The sequence below is a fragment of the Lygodium microphyllum genome, chromosome 1 (assembly GCF_053477565.2).
Source record: "Lygodium microphyllum isolate KBCC chromosome 1, Lygodium_microphyllum_v1.1.10, whole genome shotgun sequence".
Taxonomy (NCBI): domain Eukaryota; kingdom Viridiplantae; phylum Streptophyta; class Polypodiopsida; order Schizaeales; family Lygodiaceae; genus Lygodium; species Lygodium microphyllum.
Window position 1 is genome coordinate 105,402,212 of NC_141135.1, and position 18,470 is coordinate 105,420,681.

The following is an 18,470-nucleotide window of genomic DNA, read 5'->3' on the forward strand; positions in this document are numbered from 1 at the left end:
GAGAGTTGCTATGATCTTCTCTATCTTCAAGAGCTGGTACGATCGACATTGACATCAGGTTCTCTCCGAGGCACCTTGGTGGTGGCTTGATCACCCATTGCTTGGGTATCCATGGTTCTACTTGGTGGTTCTATGTTGTATGGTTTCTAATTCATTCTCATTGTACCATTGTATTGTATCAGATCACCCATGATTTGAGAGAGGGTGTTAGTAAATATGTCAGCTCATGTGTGAGTTTGAGTTGCAGAGGCTTGGGTACATTATTTAGGCTATTTAGGCCTTTTTCATTGTGTCATTTTATGGTCATATTGGTCATTTATTGCTAGCCAACTTGACATATTTTATGGCATTATTCATGCCTATTTATTATGGGCTCCTCCTCCTCAGTTAGTTTAGTTCACCACTTGGAGGTCCCGTGGAGAGAGAGCCAGTGCCAGTGCCCACGTAGCCAGTGACTCACTGTTGTATGCAACAGTCTTGTGTTTGATATATGGATTCTATTTCTTGAGCATACATTTGAGTTCTCATTTGTATTGTGTTCTTTCTTTCCCTTTCTCTTTTGTCTTGTGTTTCAGCAGTTTATTATAGCATATGTTTATGCTTCCATTGCTGCTCCGCTTCTGACAGTACCAAGAAATTGAAGGCTTCGTACTTGGAATCAATAGCTAGAATTCGAGGAATGGCTAGAGCCTAGCCATCCCAATTGGTTTTGGAGTTTATTTTGACCAGCCAAGGGTCAATTGGAGACCAGTCCCTTGTTAGATTAAGGGGCAATTCAGATTGAAGGCTTGCTGGTCGTTTTTGATGGCAAGAGGTATTGGAAAAGGGAGATTGGAACCAAATCTCAGCAATCGCAATATAAGTTAAAGAGATACCGCAAGGGCCCTAGTTTTTGGGACCAACTAGGTGTCCATTACCCAAGATTGATTGGTAAGATTTGTATTTCAATTTATATGAATTTTATACCTTGATGAAATTAGTGCTTAATTAGATTAGTTACCATCCTTTTGGAGAAGAAAGCCTGGTTTCATGGTTCCATTGCCGAGATACATGAACTTCTTTGAGTAGGTGGACCCGAGGCACTTGTGTGCAAGCTAATGAATTTGTATTTTGCTGAAATTGTGATCAGTTGAGTGCAAATCAACAAGCATGTCATGTCATCATATAGTGATTTAGGTTTTTTCAAAATGCTTTGTTTAGCATTTGATTTAGCTATCAATCAGATGTGCAAATGTGAGGTGCACATATTGTGGGAGTTAATTAATTCACAATGATGGGCCAAGGACCCAAGGGAGTCAAAATGGCCTAGCCAATGTAATTGTGGATGACCATTTTTTCTTGGCAGGGTTAAGGGTTAAATTGATTTTCAGAATTATTAATTTTAAAAATTAATTAAATGGTTGAAAAATCTAATTAGACGATTGTCACTCGGCAAAACTTGCCCATGCAAGAGAGGTAAAGGCTGTCAGGAGACTGGTTGAGCCTCATTTCAACCATTCTTAGCATTGTGGAGGTGGGGAGAGGAAGACGAGCTGTTGTTGCAATTTTCTAGCCATTGGTGAGCCATTCAAAATTGGCAAAGGGGTGCTGTCAGCTAATCAAAAGGCCATTGAAGGCAGGTGATAGCCTGTGTAGGCTGTCTATAGGTAGACGAAAGGAATTTTGGAGCCCACAAGGGTAGGCGAATGTTGTGGGGCTCTATTGGTGGTGGGCTGCAATCATTCAGCCATTTCTAGCAGGGCAGCAGATTTGAGCACTTTCTCGTTATAGAAATCAAAGATTTCTCACTCCTTATCTTTATCTCTCCTCTACAAGAAATCCCTCAATTGATTTCAGCCATTTTCAGGCCTACACGAAGAGCACTTGTGTTTTTGTTGTTGTAAATTCAAATTTACAGCAGAAGTTAGAGTTTGCTAGCCACCTTGGGTCATGTGCTAGGAAATTGAAGATTGGAATTTGAGGAATTGCCAAAGAAGCCAGCCATCCATCCCAATTGGATTTGGGGTTCATTTTGACTAGCTAAGGGTTAGAGGCTAGTCCCTTGTAAGATCAAGGGGCAAATCAGATTGAAGGCTTGTTGGTTATTTTGATGGAAAGAGGTATTGGAAATTGAAGTGATTGGAGCCAAATCTTAGTGTACTTCATCCAATTGCAATATAAGTTAAATATGTACCACCAGGGGTGCTAGTTTTTGGAGCCAACTGGGTATCCATTGTCCAAGATTGATTAGCAAGAGTTGCATTTTATGTGAATTTTATACTTGCTGTAATTAGTTTTTGGAGAAGGAAGGCTAGTTTCAAGTAGCAAGGAGGTCATATGATTAAAGCTCATAGGTGTCATTGATGTTTAAGCTCATAAGGTGTTGGCCACACTATCAAACTTAGGAGGTAGCATGTAGGGAACAATCCCCACAATATGTGCTTCTAGAGGGCAGATTGGATGTGTTGAAGTTGATCCTGTATTTGTCACCTAGAGAAGGAATTGCTGAATCCTATCGATCGCCTCAAACTCAATATTTTGTAGCTGATCATATGAAGATATGCTAGGGTTTGCGTGGAGAAAACATAGAATATAGAACATGACTAGAACACAATAATTCAGATACTAGAGCCTCCAGAAAGCAGGATTGCAGGTGTGCACTGGTTGCTTGAGGTTGGAGAGGGTGTGACAATAGTCGATTGAGGGTTGGACATACATGTGAAGAAGTGGACCAATGGCCAAAATGAACATGGTAGCAAGTGGCTGAGCACACTAACTATTTATGTTGCTATCTAGAACAATTGAGATATGTTAGTGATGGATGCATACTATGGGTTTGTAGCAGTAGTTTTGGATTTTTAGTGATGAATGTATCCTATGGGTTTTTGGTAGTAGTTTTGGATTCTTTGTGAATCTTGTGTTTTGATTATGTTGGACTGAAATTTTTAGCAAGTGTTTGATAGTGGCATGGTTAATCAACAATGGGCAATATTGTTTTTACTATGATGCCTTATGGAAAATTTTAGTGTAGTATATTTTACTTTCGACACATTGCATGCAATTGGGGATGATTGCTAGGATTTCAAGGGGGAGGTTTGTCACAGAGACATGAATTTTTCACTTTTTAATGCTTTGCTAAGCACTTGACTTAACTAAAGGTCAAATATGCAATTGTGAGGTGCACAGATGGTGTGCAAGTCAGTTAAATGACAGTGTTGGGCCTAGGACCTTGAAATCTCAAAGTCAAAAGTTGTAATAAGTTGTCTTGGTTAGGTACTAGGTAGTACCTAGTGACAGTTGTTGGCCTAGGATAACTTATTAGCCATTAATGTCAGTGGTGACATCAGGAACTAGGTATATTAATTGATTAATTAATGTGAGTTCATGGGCTAATAAAAGCTTAGGATAGCTTGGGAGACAAATAAGGGCTGAAAATTGCTGAAATCAAGAAAAGAAGGCTGCCTCTTGTTAAAATTACCTATGCAATTTACTTGGGGCTGGAGGAGTGAGAGAGAGACAGAGATGAGCTAAATCCAGTCAAGGACAGCTGAGTGAGAGGATTTGACTGCCGCTGCTTGCTCTTGGGGCTGTTTGCCAGCTATTGAAGACCATTTTGGTGAAGGCTACTACATATTCTTGACCTATGGAAGCTGGCAATAGCTGTTGATACATTCTCTCCTGGAGATACAGCCTCTGATGCTCTGATTATTGCTGCTGAATCCATTTGGGGCTGAAAAGCAGGGACAGCAGCTCAATCTCACCAATTTAATGCAACAAATCTCTGAATTTTCTCTGTCTCTACAGCTTCATCTCTACTCCCTCAGCCAAATCCCAGCCATTATTAATCGGAAGTAGTAGAAATTGAAAAGTTTCTGCTGCAAAATCCTATTTACAGAAGAAATTAGGGTTTCTCAGCCTCTTCGGGAAGTGTGCTCACAAATTGAGGCCTAGGACTTGGAGTTCAGCTGATGGAATTGGGGAAATTCAGAGAATTTCTTTAGCTTGAATTTGAGGCTAGGGAGCAAGGGGCATTGGTAATTGGAGATTGGAGAGTAATCTTAGTGTACTTCAACCAATTTCAATTCAAGCTAAAGAAATACTGCTAGGGGTGCTAGGTTTTGGGGCCAATTGTGTGTCCATTCTGCAAAATTGATCAGTAATTATTTCATTTCAGTTTATGTGAATTTCATACTTGCTGTAATTAGTGTTTAATCAGGTCATTACCATCCTTTCCCCAAAAGGAAGGCTGATTTCAGCTCAAACCTTCCAGGGAGCAAACTTCTGTTGTCTTGACATCAAAATCACCACAATTTAATCCTAAAGCTCTTAAGAAGTGAGGAAAAAAATGAGAGGGGATCCCATACAAGATGGAACCTGGAACACATTATTTCCCTGACCTGCTAGCAATGGAAACAATGAAATGGTTATGAATACAAGTTTCCCTTGGCCGACAGTTGTGTTGACAGACAAGTGGTGGATACTGGGTGATACAATGAGGGATTAATGCTACAGGTCACAAGTGGGCTGCCTTTCATAAACTGGACTTTTTTCACTTTTGTACAAATGACCTGGGAACTTTCTTTGACAAGGTTTTATCTTATTTTTGTTGGATTCATCCCTCTATTGCCAGGAACTCCAGAAGTCTGCTGTATCTGCATTATATCTATGAAAACCCTCAGTTATTTGTTCGTGCCTATTACTCCCCCTCCAGCTCCTTTGGCGAGGGCAGGTGTGAATACAAGGGCCTTTGAAGCAAAAAGGACCCAAAGAGGCGTGGATAGTCCACCATCTGCCCAAATTCTAGGTTGACTTGTATACAAGATGCCCTAGGAAATCCTGGTTTCCAGCACAGACATAGAACATGTGGCCTGTTGGATATTGCCTGCTGACACCTATATCTAGAAACAGTGAATGCTGCAGTCATGCATTAACCCCACCAGTTTGTTCAGTTGCGTGTGATGCATGCCTGAGTATGGTTTGACCACCAGTAATCAACCTGGTTGCTGGTACATCTGCTGATTATATTTACTTATTTGTTTCCTTGGATTTGGTGTTTTAACTCTTATGAATATGGAGTCTACTGGACATTGGCTGGCATACTAGTTCTCAGTGTTTTCACATTTTTTTTTCTTTTTATCTAACGTTTACTTTGCTGAACTTGAAAAATGACTTAACCTCTTTTCTGAAGTTGATTCTGACCCTTTTTGGCTTTGAATTATCTGCAGTTCATCCAATCTCATACTTGCTGGGGAAGTCTCTCAGTTTACAGGTGAATCATGGGTTCTTAGTCAGCTCAATTGTTTCCAAAGAGAAAAACACTCTACACCTTTATCTAGCCTGAAGTGCCAAGGAACTAAATTCCTTGTAGGTTGCTTTGCCACTAATGTTTCTCATTATAAAGATACTTCTGGCACACACTAGTTGAGTGAATTTTGATCTGATGAGGATGCTTCTTTCTGAGCTTAGTGATATGTGCACATTACGGAGATTGTGGAACTTGAGAAACTTTTGACATGGATGAGTTTTAGCAAGTAAAATGCATTTACCATGAGTTGTATGTGTCAGGTTTGCAGAGTGTTCTCTGTCACAGCCAAGCAAGTATCTTGCTTCCAAATGAGCATTTCTCATGCTAGAGGGAACAGAGATGAGTCAAGTAATCAGGGATCAATTGTGAAGGTCCTTGAAACAAAGGTGACAACTTTCTCAGGTGGTGCTGTTGAGGCCTTTAAGGTTTTCCCTTGGCTTAAGACTTTAAGCCAGTTTATCCAGCGTTTTCTAGATCTTACCTGCATTGTTAGTAAATGGTTGGTGATCCCATTCTTGGTTCTTTCAAGTTTAAGTGAAAGTATTTACACCCTCAAAGCCAACAAAGATCTGTTCATACCCATTGGCATTTTATCGGGAATCCTGATTGCTAGGATTACTGGAAAGTCAGCCCTTGAAGCTGTAAAGGAGACTCAGGTATTCTTAGTTGGGTTACTTGGTGTCTTGATTCTTGTCTGGTGTTTGTTTTTTTGACACAACTCACTTTTGTGATGTTTCTCACACACGAAGGGTGTTAAAGAATTTTGGTTAATGCTGATGAGTATTATGATATGACAGCAGGATATCAAGTCTCCTTGGCCTCTGGTACTCATGATAGTCCTTTTCACTGCATTGAAAGTATTTGGTCCCTATTACCCAAGTTGGGCAGCTGCATCATTACCCCATGTTGCAACTGGAGGTCTGGTCCAGACAATTCTCCTTTACAGAGAGTGGCAACAAAAGCCAGTATGAAGATCGTTTGCCCAGTGCTCAAATTAAAATGTTGAAATCACAGCAGAAATGACTTTTTAAATCTGGATCATGGGCTTATTGTAGATTCGGAGATACACCCTAGCAGTGGAACATGTAGCCCTGTTGTACCAGTCAGTATGTTGAAATCATGGCAGAAATGACTGTTTAAATCTGGATTCATGGGCTCATGGTAGATTTGGAGATAAGTCCTAGCAGTGGACCAATGTAGCCTTGTTGTACCAATCAATATGTGCTGCACTGACCACTTCAAATCATCAACCTTCTCTGGTCTCTTGTGGGTGCATTTCTTAGTTCTTCATGCAGTTAAATTCAAGTGTTCCTTGTACGTAAGGCACATGGAATGCAGGAGTAGTATATCTCAATGTACTTCACTTCTTTTTCCCCTTATCAAGAGGGAATCCATTTTACCTTCAGAAGTAAGCAGCAACTTTTCAGTGACTACCATAATCTAACCTCAACACAGAATTTGGATCAGTTTCCTTTGGCAAGATGATGATTTTGTAGTATTCTTTTTGCATTAAAATTTATGCTATCTAGTCACCATCAACTAATGCAATTGATTTGGTGCCGAGCATTCCAATAGCACCTTTAGGCATGGGTTGGAAGGTTCAGATAATGTTAGATGACAAACTCATCCCGACCGCTAGCATGGGTAAGTTTGATTTGTGTCATGAGAAAGTGAGTAGTAGAGACCAAATTGGTCTAGTTTCATTCCTAGGTTGAATGCATGGTGACCAAGAAGTCTAGAGTTCAATTTGTAAAATTGGTACATTCAACTAGCAATAGGAATAAAATACCATATGTGACCTAGGGTCTGTGGGTTGATAGCCTAGTTGCCTGCCACTGGGGCAACATACAGACATCGACATCGAAAACAAGGCAGCACTTATCACAAGGACTTGCCTCGATGTTGAGAGTGTGCTGCTGAGTGGTAGAGACGTTTAATTTGCAAGAAAGCAACGGGATGAATCTACTAAACACTTCTCCACACCCTTGAATACGTCCTCCTGGCCCTCTCTCTCATTTTACATACACCTCCTATACAATGGATGTATATCCTCCAAATGGGTCCTGTCACAAATAAAGCAAAACTTTAAATGCACATATCTTTGTGTATACTTCATCAAGTGGTATGGTTATAGATAGCATGGATCTATACTAAATTTTATTTTAGGCTTTGATCTTAATTGTTCTTGCTTGAGCGAATAAGTGGCAATAGATCTACGTTAAGGGGAAATATTGCTCTGCTCGGATGATGAAGATACTTGAAAGGAAGAGATAAATGAAAACCAACCCCGATTTGCATGTTGTTGGGAATTGCTTAGAGAGAAGGTGCCAATAGACCACAAAAGCAGGCGGTAGGGGTAGGGGGTATGTGTGTGAAGAGATGCTAGGATTTGTGGAGAAAACATAGAATGTATGAATATGACTAAAACATAGTAACTTAGATGAAAATACAAAATTGCAAGACAAAATACAAAAACACAAAGATAGAAGAATGATAACTCTAAAGTGATGAATGGATGTTGTAAATGAAGGAAAGAGTATAAGATGCTTAAAGTAGAGCTATTCGATAGCTGGTAACACTCATGGGAGTGGATTGAGGGAGTGTTCGGAGAGTGACATCCATTAGAGACTGATCTTGAGGGCTATAACCACTGATAAAAGTTGAGATGATGCTAAAAATGAAAGGATAGCAAGTTGAAAACCAAAAAGTAGCAGTTTGGAGTGTTGAAATTGGTAAACAAGGCAAGGTATTACTTAAAAGAATGCACAACTAGTCACATGTAGTAGCATGTAGCTTGGTGATAGTTGGCAGAGGATAGTTAGATGTTGGGTGGCTTGTGCAACAACCAAGTGCAAGAAGTTAAAGCAACTTGGAGCATCGATAATGAAGATATCAGTTGAATGGGAGTTTGCTTGATTGTAAGGTAATAGTTGGAGTAAACAACACTTGAAAATAGGGTGCTTTAGATTGTGTGGTAGTAGCGAGCTAATGGTCAAACTTGCTAAAGAAGAGATGAATATAGTGGTTGGGTAGTCTCTTATTTATAATTGTGGATTCTCTTGAAATTAGGGTTTTGGCTTATGGGACACAAACTTTGGTAATTAGTGAGATTTGGGATTGTTTAATGAGCTAATAATGTGTAATAACCCCTCATAAAAATGAGAAAGATACTACAAGGCTACCAAATAACCTACTAGGACTATAGAAGTGATGATTATCCTATCTTAGGAGTCCAAAGGGCCACCCTAGAGAGGTCAAGGAATTGGACAAAAGGGATGCTTTTGTCAGTTGCTCAATGGTCTATCAAGACTTACAAAAGGTCAATGCATTTGACAAAAAGGATGCTTTTGTTGATTGCCCAATAGCCTACCAGGACTTGCAAAGGTGATATTAAACCACTTTGAACTTTTTGTTTTGGTTTGTTTGTGGAGTAAATGTGGTCATGTGGGAAAATAAAGAGATGGTTAGATCTAATATCACAAAACAAAAGGCTATTCCAACTACACGTCCAAGGTATTAGTGACAAAGGCAAAGTTGTGAAGAAGTATGGAGGAGCGGTGGTAAAAGAACCGATAGTGGAGATAGCTTAGGTTAGGGATGCTCTGTACAATGAGATGCATAGATGAATACTCCATGACGAGAATGTGCATGCAATAAGGTGCCACTTGGATAGTGTTCATTATGGAAATTGTTCACTTGCCCAAGTGCTCTTTTACGAAGACGATGATGATCATGCAATGTAAAGGGTAAGAACATAGGGAAGGGGGGCTAATGTGGAAGACAAATGCCAAAACCTATAGGTACCAAGTGAAGGGTAGGAACTCTCTCAACCATGGATGTTGATGTTGAAGGAGGAAGGAAAACATGATGTTGGTCTTCGTGTGGGGTCAAAAATTATGAAAGAGGAAGAAGATGAATCACCCTAGCTAGAGAAGCTAGGGACAAGCAATCACCATGGGTTGTAGATTCACCTTCAGAGGGGAAGCCTTTACGCTGATAGAAGAGCAAGTTTCCATGAAAGACGAAACCACAAAGGAACAACAATCAACCCATGTCTCTAGCCCAGGAAGGACCAATGCAAACTTGCATGTTAGTCCTAAATTGAAATACAAATACAAAACCTTGCAAAAAGAGATTAGAATTTGTAGACTATAGTTTCATAGTGAGATGTTTCGGTGCAAAACAAAACAAAAGTAAGCTAAAATAAATGACAAATAGAGTAAAGAGATGTGTGAACGTGTGAATGTAGTGGAAGTGAAATGAAGGAAATCCTAAAGTTTTAGCATAAGGGCAAATTAGCCTGTGGGTTTGAGTCAATAGCCTAAGGAACTAAGAAAAACCTAGACTAGCCTACAGTACCCTAAGGGTGTTAGCATAAACATTGTGCACATCCATGAGCAAGTCTTTGCAAAGTAAACTTACGGTGAGGTATAGAAGTGGTCCTAGATGGGTGTACGTGAGGCCTTGGAATTGTAGCAACAATTATATGTGGTGAAAAATCTAATGGAGTGGGGTTAGTAGACCACTCATGTAATCCTTTAGGAGACCTATAAGACTGGGAAGGATACATATCCATTGGTGTGCAACTGAGGTGGCTATGTTCTAGAAGAGACAAGAGTAGTTGGTGTAGTAGTTGGTTGTACTTGATTGCCTAGGGAGAGTACCTCCAATCGATGTAGTCATGACATGTTGTGGTTTCTTAGTTGGAAGACCTTGGGCCTTAGTATGACACTCCTTGTCTGCATGGCCTAAGCATTGGTAATGTGTGCAAAAAACTTATTTTAAGGAAGCTACTACTAAAGGGGTTTAGATTCTTTGGTTTCTTTGGTTATGTCTAAGGAAGGAGTATCACCCTTGGTTTAGATTGCGTTCCTGTCTTGAGAGTTCTCACCGCCTTCAAAATTTTCCTTTGAAGAAGTGGTTGTTAAAGCCCCCTTTGATTATAAAAATGGGGAAGAGAACTTCTTGTGGACTTGATCATGTAGCCTCACGTAGCCCAATAACAAACATTCGAACTCAAAGAAGGTTGGCAATTAGGGTAACAAAATTATGTGCTACAAAAAGTGGAAGTATTTAGGAGGCAACTTGTTTAAGAAAGATGTGACCTAATCATCATTCAACTTTGGGGAGTTAGTAGTGGTGAACTTGATTAGTAACCACCTATATTTGGCTAGCTTGACTTTCAAATCATCTACTTCTTTAATAGAAAACTCTTGCAATAGTTCATAATTGAGATTGATGTGTCACATATGATCTCTCACTAGATAGGTCGTGGAAATGAGTCCAATGATTAGATGCTAGGGGAAAATGCTATAATTGTGAGTGAAACTCAGGAGGTAACTGCTATGTTAACTCGATATTTACTATAGCATTGTGAGATCTCCATTGACAGATATGGTCAGGGTGGGCCAGTTGAGGGTCTCACATAGGATCTAAACCAAGTAAGTTTGAGATACCATCATGGGATTCAAGCACTTCTTGCATACGGTTGGATAAAGTCATGAAATTCGATCCGTAATATGACTCCAACAATTGGATGCTAGGGAAAATGCTATAATTGTGAGTGAAAATTTGGATGTAACCCTTGCATTAATTTGATATTTTCTATAGCATTGCGAGATCTCCATTATCGAATATGGTTAGGGTTGGGCTAGTTGAGGGTCTGACATAGTATCTAAATCAACTAAGCCCCAGAGACCATTGAAGGGAAGCTACAAGCTCTATCCCGAGACCTACGGACCGCTTATTGATCAAGCGTTTCAAGCTGAGCGGCCATGGCTACCTCTCACATAGCCGACGCACCATGCCTACCTTACGAGTGTAGTGAGCTTACCTTGATGCTCGATCGAGTACCCTCCTCTCTCTTGCACACTGGTAGCTCCACGATCCTTGTAGCAAGCTCAAGCAATCTCAATCCCTCTCCCATGAGCTCCATCCTCCATAGCCACGCGCGAGACAAGGGAAGAGAAGAGAAGAGAAGAAGATGGAGAGGGGAGATGGAGAGCTTCTTCTCCACGATCCCTCACTCTCACACACTCACTCCCTCACCCTCTCACACTTCCTCACTCCCTCTCTCAAGCACAAGCAAGAAGGCAAGAAACAAGAGAAGAAGAAGAAGAAGCTTTAGCCACACACAAGAATGAGCTTCCATTCACTTTTTGAACTTTATATACAAAACTCTAAATCCCTTTTGGACGGTCATTCCCTTTTCCCCTTTTTTACATGGCCGGTCGTGGCCTAGGCCTTTTTTCCCATTGTCCCTTTTATCTTCCTAGCTTCCTTTCCACCGCCCATCTACATTTACAAATTGCACGGGTGAGAGCCCGGCACTCTTTTACAAGATTTCAGGGTGCACCTTTATATTTTAAAATGCACATTTCTCCTTTTTCATTTGCCTTGGACTTTTAAGGTTGCCCTTGCGCTTTTGGCCTTTTCTTTTCTTATTTCTTCAGTCGGACTACCTTTTTTCCACCTTTGCCTTGTGTCTTTTTTATTTCCTTTTGCTTTATTTGTGTTGGGGTTAACATTACCCCCCTCCTAGACGAGTGCCAGTCCCATGGCACTCACCGTCGTAGGTAGCAAGCTTTAGCATGCACCGAAGACGTGGGTGGCAGGGACATTGGTGGCTGCCGTGTAGGAGTGTTGGTGGTGGTGTGGAGGAAGGTCATTGGGGGCACGTTGGTGGCCTAGGTGGCTGGTGGTAGGGTTGTTCTTGGTTGGGGATTCATGACGATTCTGGGCGGGCCTAGGTGGCTGGTGGTAGGGTTGTTCTTGGTTGGGGATTCATGACGATTCTGGGCGGGCCTGCAGGACGATAAGGGATAAGAATTCAGATTTGGGTGTCGATGAAGAGCGAATGATACTATTGTTGGAGCCTTCAATACCTGCAATTGAAAACCTCTCATAGGTGGTCTCTCCCTAGGGGTAGTGCTAGTCTTCTCTATTGTGCACAAGGCATAGTGCAATTAGTTTGGGAGACAGGTCGAACTCTAAGCAAGCTGAGAGTATTGTCCTGCACTTGAGGACCCAAACTGTGTATATACTTCGGTGCACATATTATGTGAGTGCTCGTGCTTACTTAGATATTACGTAGTTAGAAGACCGCGGGCTGGTTTCGCTTGATGACGTGTGGACTAAGAAAAAGTCGTCCCGGATGGGGAGAAGTACACGTGGAGATGTTTGCGACATCCTGCACATTGTGATTGCATGACCTAACATAATAGAACACACAGGTATTGCCCTATCAATAGCTTGTGGACATTAGGCCTGTGTGAGGAGGACAGTGGACTTTTTATGGCTATTCGTGCGGGGCTTACCACAATTGATTGCAATGGTATTAGGGCAGAGTGCAAGGGGGGATTGTGTGAGTGGGTCAGGGTGACAAGTCTAACCATAGGCGAGACATGCTCCCTAGGTATGTCGTGCCCTTGAGGTGTCATGAACTGTTGTGGGGGGTGCTAGGGGACTAGGGGCGGAGCCAACCGACCAAGGCGCTGGACGCACCTAAATTGAGGGCCCCTAGGTGCGGTGCTGTGATCGTGGTTGCCTCTTATTTTTTCATTCTTTTGTTTTGTCTTGTTTTGTTTTTTTCTTTCTTTTTAATAGCCTAAGTACAACCATTGCAATATGTTGAGGCTATAAGCCTTTCCATGGGTTGGGACATGTCAAGCTTTAAAGGCTCAGGAAATGGATATGACCGTGATGATTTTGCCCTAGCCTTGTTGTTAGGGGAGCCATTGTTGCGGTATTGGTGTGATTGCGGTGACACCCGTCGTGAGCTCACTGTAGAGCTTGGCCCAAGAAGAGAGTGTAGCCCATGTCTATGATTTGGTTCGTGCGATGTGAGCACTCGCAAGGGTGATTTTTCACATTCAGCAGCGTTGCTTTGTTGCGGTTCTTTGTGCGGTTGGTGGTCTTGCAGTGGCCTAGCCGTTGAACACGTTTGCATGAAGACCTGTCTCATCCTGCATCCACTTGTCACTTCGTGAGAGTATATGCTTGCTTGTGTTAAGTACGTCGAACAAATGAATCATGTTAAGACATAATTTTTCAGAATGCTATGATGTCTATTGGGATGCCTATTTCATTGCTTGTTAAGGTTGCATATATTAACGAGAGGTAAGGGAAGTGTGTACAAGTGGGGATGTTGCCCCTTTACTCATCAAAAGACAAAAAGTAAGGCATGATGACTTGTCAAGCTACTTGTACATCATAGGGGCTTAGTCGATTTGTACTAGGCGGGGTGAGTCCGGTTGGGTAGGTGACTGGGGCGGTGCTGGTGCGGGACTCCCGTGGGGCTGGGCAAGGAACATGTCAGCCGGGATATGCATGGTGTAGTCCCAGGTCGCCACCGTTTCCAAAATGCCTTTAAATAATTCATTGAATTCTTCCTTGTCCCAGGCTGCCCTTTCTACCCTTGAGCATCTGGTGCCCGAGCGTACGTTGGGGGTTTGTGCCACCGGTGTTGCCACATTTTGTGTGCTTTCTTGAGCGTCCGCTCCCCTGGCCCGCGGATTCTTCGGCCTTCGTCCGGGGCGGTGTCGCTTGGGGCCGCGTTTCTTGGCGTATCTTTTAAGAGTGGGCGCGTAGTGCACCAGCGGAGGGGCATATGCTGCATGTTCCCATCGGCTGCGGAGAGCGTCCTTGCAAGCTAGCTACCCTTGGTTTTCCATGTTTTCCTCGCGGGGGGGCCTGTAAGATGCGAATCAAGGATTAGGATTTGTTACATGATAAGACCATTCATACGTAAGGGATTATAGTGCGGGTTGTCAAGCGCATAGGACGAGAAGGGGAGGGGTGGGGCATGCAGTGCTTGTTGTAGAGGAATGGCCCCCGTGATGTATATTTAGCCTCCTGCCATTAGTAGATCTTGGCTCATGCCGAGTTACGTTGGCTGGTGGTCATGAATTTAGGCAGGGCTCAGCCTTGGAAGGATACATCGGAAAGGGAAGAAGGTGTATAGAAAAGGGGATGCACCCTGTCTACACCATCAGAGTTGTTGGTCAAGGCTTCCTATGGTGGTAATGTGGGTTGCATGCCCTTCACTTGGAGGTGCGGATGGTCACACGGCTTTTAAATGCGTGATGAGAGGAGGACTTGAGGAGCTTAGCCTGTCAGACCCAACTCTTCTCCCTGCGCTTGACTATCATTGCTTGTGTGTGTTGATATTGTTTATACATGGTCACACAAAAATCAGTGTTTATTTATATACATATTTATAAATCCATGTCACTTCACGAGGATAAGAATCAATTGTAGAACTCGGGATTGTACTGGAGCGTGGCACACGCATCCAGCACTCGTGGCAACTTACTTAGTACCGATAGATATTTTGCCACATCGAGCAACATGGACCCTTGTCCGAGTCTACTGGCAACATGTAACTCCTCCTCAGTGAGAACTTTATCAGCCAAAGAGTTTTCTTGGCTAGGTTCAGCCAAGTTCGTACCCCAAATGGCACTGTCATGATCTAAGCTCCTAGTTCGGCCATTGCAACGCGGTTTTCACACCAACGCTGTTCAAATTGACTTCGGCCCTCTGACAGTCGCTTTAGTTGCTCTATCTCTAAGAGATTTGGTTGGCAAAGCGCATCATTGAATGTGATAGTTAAGCACAGTTCGTTGGCTTCCTCGCTCGAGATGAGTCACATGCGTTCATACAGGAGCCTGTTATAGTGCTCGTCAAGATGTTCTTGCTCTTCCCAAGATAAGGGAAATGGCAAGTATTCTTCGAGCTGTTCTTTAGGGAATGCGCGCATGTTTGCCAGGACATAGTCACGTGCGAACACCTTGAGCTTGGCATCCAACTCAGCTAAGCATTCGGTAATACTTCTATGTTCAACGATGGCTTGCTCGGTTGCTATCTCATGCAAGGTTCTAGGAGTTTGCCTGGGCTTTAGCGCAGTTGGGGGCTCAGGCCTAGATGAGCAGGATCGATCAACGCTAGGATGTCTGATGCTTTTGCGGTTTCCGTGTTTCTCCTGAGGCTTCGTTATTGCGTCATGGTTTTCTTTGGACGTGACTGATATAGGTTTGTCACCCTGTTGTGACAGCGTTATATCCACTCTTGACTGGTCAATGCAAGTTCTATTGTCGGTGGGTTGAGTGTTGCAAGCAGCCATTGATGGTAATGACTACTTTGATTTTTCAGAGCACACGGATGTTTCTAAGGTTTCACCGCTATTAGGAGAGACATCAATGGGTTCATTGGTGGATGGACTCGATGCTTTATTCCTCAACTCTCCAGCACTCTCGGTCTCAATGTTCTTGGGGTCCACAACCACCTGTAACTGCTATTTTTTTTGTTGTTTTCTCCTCTTTTTCCTAGTTAGTGAAGGTGCATCTCTCAACGGCTCAGGACCCTGGACTAGGTCAACCGTTGATGTGCTTGGTTGGGCCTCAGCATTCTCTTTCTCTAACGTGTCCTTATGGGACATGGCCGTGGCCTGTTGAATAGCCTCGCTAGGTTGTGAGGATACAACTGCCTCCCTTTTTGGAGAGTCTAGCTCTTCCCTTCTGTTTAACTCCTCTAGCCTAGGCTTTAGGCGCTTTGGAAGTGCTGGAGTTGTCAATGAAGTTGGTTGCGACACCTCCTCCACAGGTAAACCACTAAGGACACGTTCCGCAAGGGGTGTTGTCATGGCCAAAGATTGTGACTGCTGTGGTCCCTGATTGGAAGTAGTAGTGGCTAGTTCAGTGGACTGGCTATCATTGGTAGACTACGGTGTCAAGTCCTTAGGCAAATCAGAAGTGGTCGTGCCTTTTGTTGCCCTTTGCACATTCACTTGTGTAGGTTGAGCAGCGGCAGGAGGTTGCTGCTGCCGTGCTTCCTATGTCCATTTAGGTGAAGAGGATGTAGGAGATTTGGGACTCCTACGTGGGCTTGGCACTGACTGGAGAATTTACTCATGATTGTTAGACGATTTTGTCATTAGCTTTGTTGAGCAATCAGCCTTATCATGAGCAATGTTATGCCTGTGGTACTCATTATCCTCTTGGGAAGTCAAAGGCTCCTTGGGCACTAGTGGACCTTGTGCACGCTCGACAGTTACCTCTGATATCTGCTTGCTAAGCACGCTAGGCTAAGGATCTAATTTTTGATAGGTCATGTTTGGTTTCCTTATTTCAATCGTGAGGGGCTCAATCACTCCAATATTTTTGGTTTGAGACTTGGATTTTCGTTCAGGTTTCCTCCTACGCCTCTTTGCTTTTGACATAATTTGGGCTTTTGACAGAGGTGGTTTAGCAGGGGGTTTTGGTACCCAAATCCATCGGTTGCCTGCATAATACCCTTGAGCATGAAGCAACGCCTTGGATATCCATCGTGGCGTTGTGCTAGCTCTCCATCGATGCCTTCTTCTATAAGGCTTGGGCTTCTTTCGTGGTTTTCTATGATATTTGTAAGTCCAAACCCTATCCTTGGCCTTGTCTCCTAACCTTTTTGTTTCAAGTATGGCCTCACTCTTCGGTTCTCTCCGTTCAACCTGCGCTTGTATCAACTCTTTCAACAACTCCTTGCTCTCATTACTAGGCTTGCTTAGTATGTCAGAATGCTTGCCCTTCCCTCGAGGTTTGGTGAGGTCACCCTTGCTAAAAGTCGTGATTATCCTCACACCTGGTAGTGTTAGGTGTATCCTCTGTGCTATATAGTCGGCTTCACACTTCATTGCCTTTTTGAAGGGCCTTCCTAGGAGGATTTCCTTTCCACAATTCTCGCTATTTGGAGGAACATAGAAAACGACTGGCAAGCTTTTTGTTTCAATAGTTACAAGGATTCTGCACTTCCCTAGAAGTGCTTGTAGGCGTTCCTCGTAAGGATTAAGAGTTGCATCAGTCGGTTTGAGCTCTGGTTGACCTAGTAGAGTCCATGCTTCGTAAGTCAAGATATTGAAATCAACTCCTTCATCAATGAGAGCATCAACACTATGCTCTCTTTTTGCGGTGAGTTTGACCCTAAGATAAGCAGGTGGCACTATGTCTTCATCTTCCGGGTCTTGGTTTATAGCTTCAAACCTTATGATATATGTCTTTGAGTCCCTAACTGCACATTCAGACGTGGATTCTCTACTGAGGTTTTGGGTCGTCTGTGCAGTGCTACTCAAGGTACATCTATCGTCAGGACTGTCATGTCTAGTCATCCTCGCATTGATAGCTTGAAAATGTTGCATTCTGCTTCGACTAGACACAGTTTGAATACAATGTACATGTGTTCTTGTGGTGTGGCCTTTTTGCCCTTGATGGCTAGATTGGCCCGTTGAGGTTCTAGGGTCTTTGCTTGTCTTTGTTTGGGTATGGGCTTCTGTTTGCTGCTTTGCAAGTGAAGATCTATGCTTGTGTAGAGCCATTACTACACTAGGGCCTAATCCGGAGGACCTGTTGCGGCATGCCTTTTCTCTCCAGCCTACCGGGGGAGGTGCAGAGGGGGCGGAACCCCCCTCTGCAGGGATCCTCTCCTACTGGTGGGGTCCTTGAATGATTATGTTCGAGTGTATTCCTTGTTATTACAACCAATCCTCAAATTATGTACACTCAGTGTGGCATCTGTGCGTTCGGTGCGAAATCAGGCTTTCTGCTCTTTCAGTGCACAACCAATGTGGCCTACTATGTGTGTGGGATTACGGCACTCAAGTGTGATGTCAATGCTACCTTCAGCTCTTGGCCACTGGGTATGAGGTCAACACATGGCTGCCTGGTTAAAATATGGGTCTCTGCTGCGTCTCTCAGGTATGTGGGGGTCTGATGTCTGGTCTGCTGTTGCGACTAGGTTGCGACAACACACTCTGCTAGGTTTTCTAGGCACACGGCCAAGTTTTCTATGATTTTTTCTTGCACCTACATGGTCACACTAGTGTCAGCAATGCGGGTTTGGGCTTAAATAATTAAAATAATGTCAAAAATGCATTTGATCAAAATTGGCCCAAATGGCAGGGTCCGAATCCCAGAATCGGCGTCTGAACCGTCGAAGCCCGAATGGTCGAGTCCGAGGGCCAAAGCCCGAATGGCCGAGTCCGAGGGCCGAAGCCCGAATGGCCGGGTTTGGGCGGGCCGAATTGGCCGTCCGAACACCGAATGGCCGAATCCCGAATTTGGAGGGGCTGAACCGCCGAAGCTCGAAAGATAAGGTCTGAATGCCCAAAGGCCGAACGCCGAAGCCCGAAGGCCTTTGTTCGGGCGGCCGAAGCCCGAAG

At 43.3% G+C, this 18,470-nt stretch overlaps 1 protein-coding gene across 2 annotated transcripts in view; it reads left to right on the forward strand.

Annotated features, from left to right (window-relative positions):
* Positions 1–6,759, forward strand: part of LOC148041493 (uncharacterized) — a 46,627-nt gene extending 39,868 nt beyond the window's left edge. The window contains exons 2-4 of one of the 2 annotated variants that reach the window (XM_087688407.1): positions 5,205–5,248; positions 5,545–5,940; positions 6,085–6,759. In XM_087688407.1, the coding sequence (XP_087544533.1) occupies positions 5,205–5,248; positions 5,545–5,940; positions 6,085–6,255 (611 nt within the window). In that variant the 3' untranslated portion in view covers positions 6,256–6,759. Of the gene's footprint in view, positions 1–5,204; positions 5,249–5,544; positions 5,941–6,081 lie in introns of both variants that reach the window. The other variant, XM_087688400.1, reaches the window with a different exon arrangement.
* Positions 6,760–18,470: the final 11,711 nt, after the last annotated feature.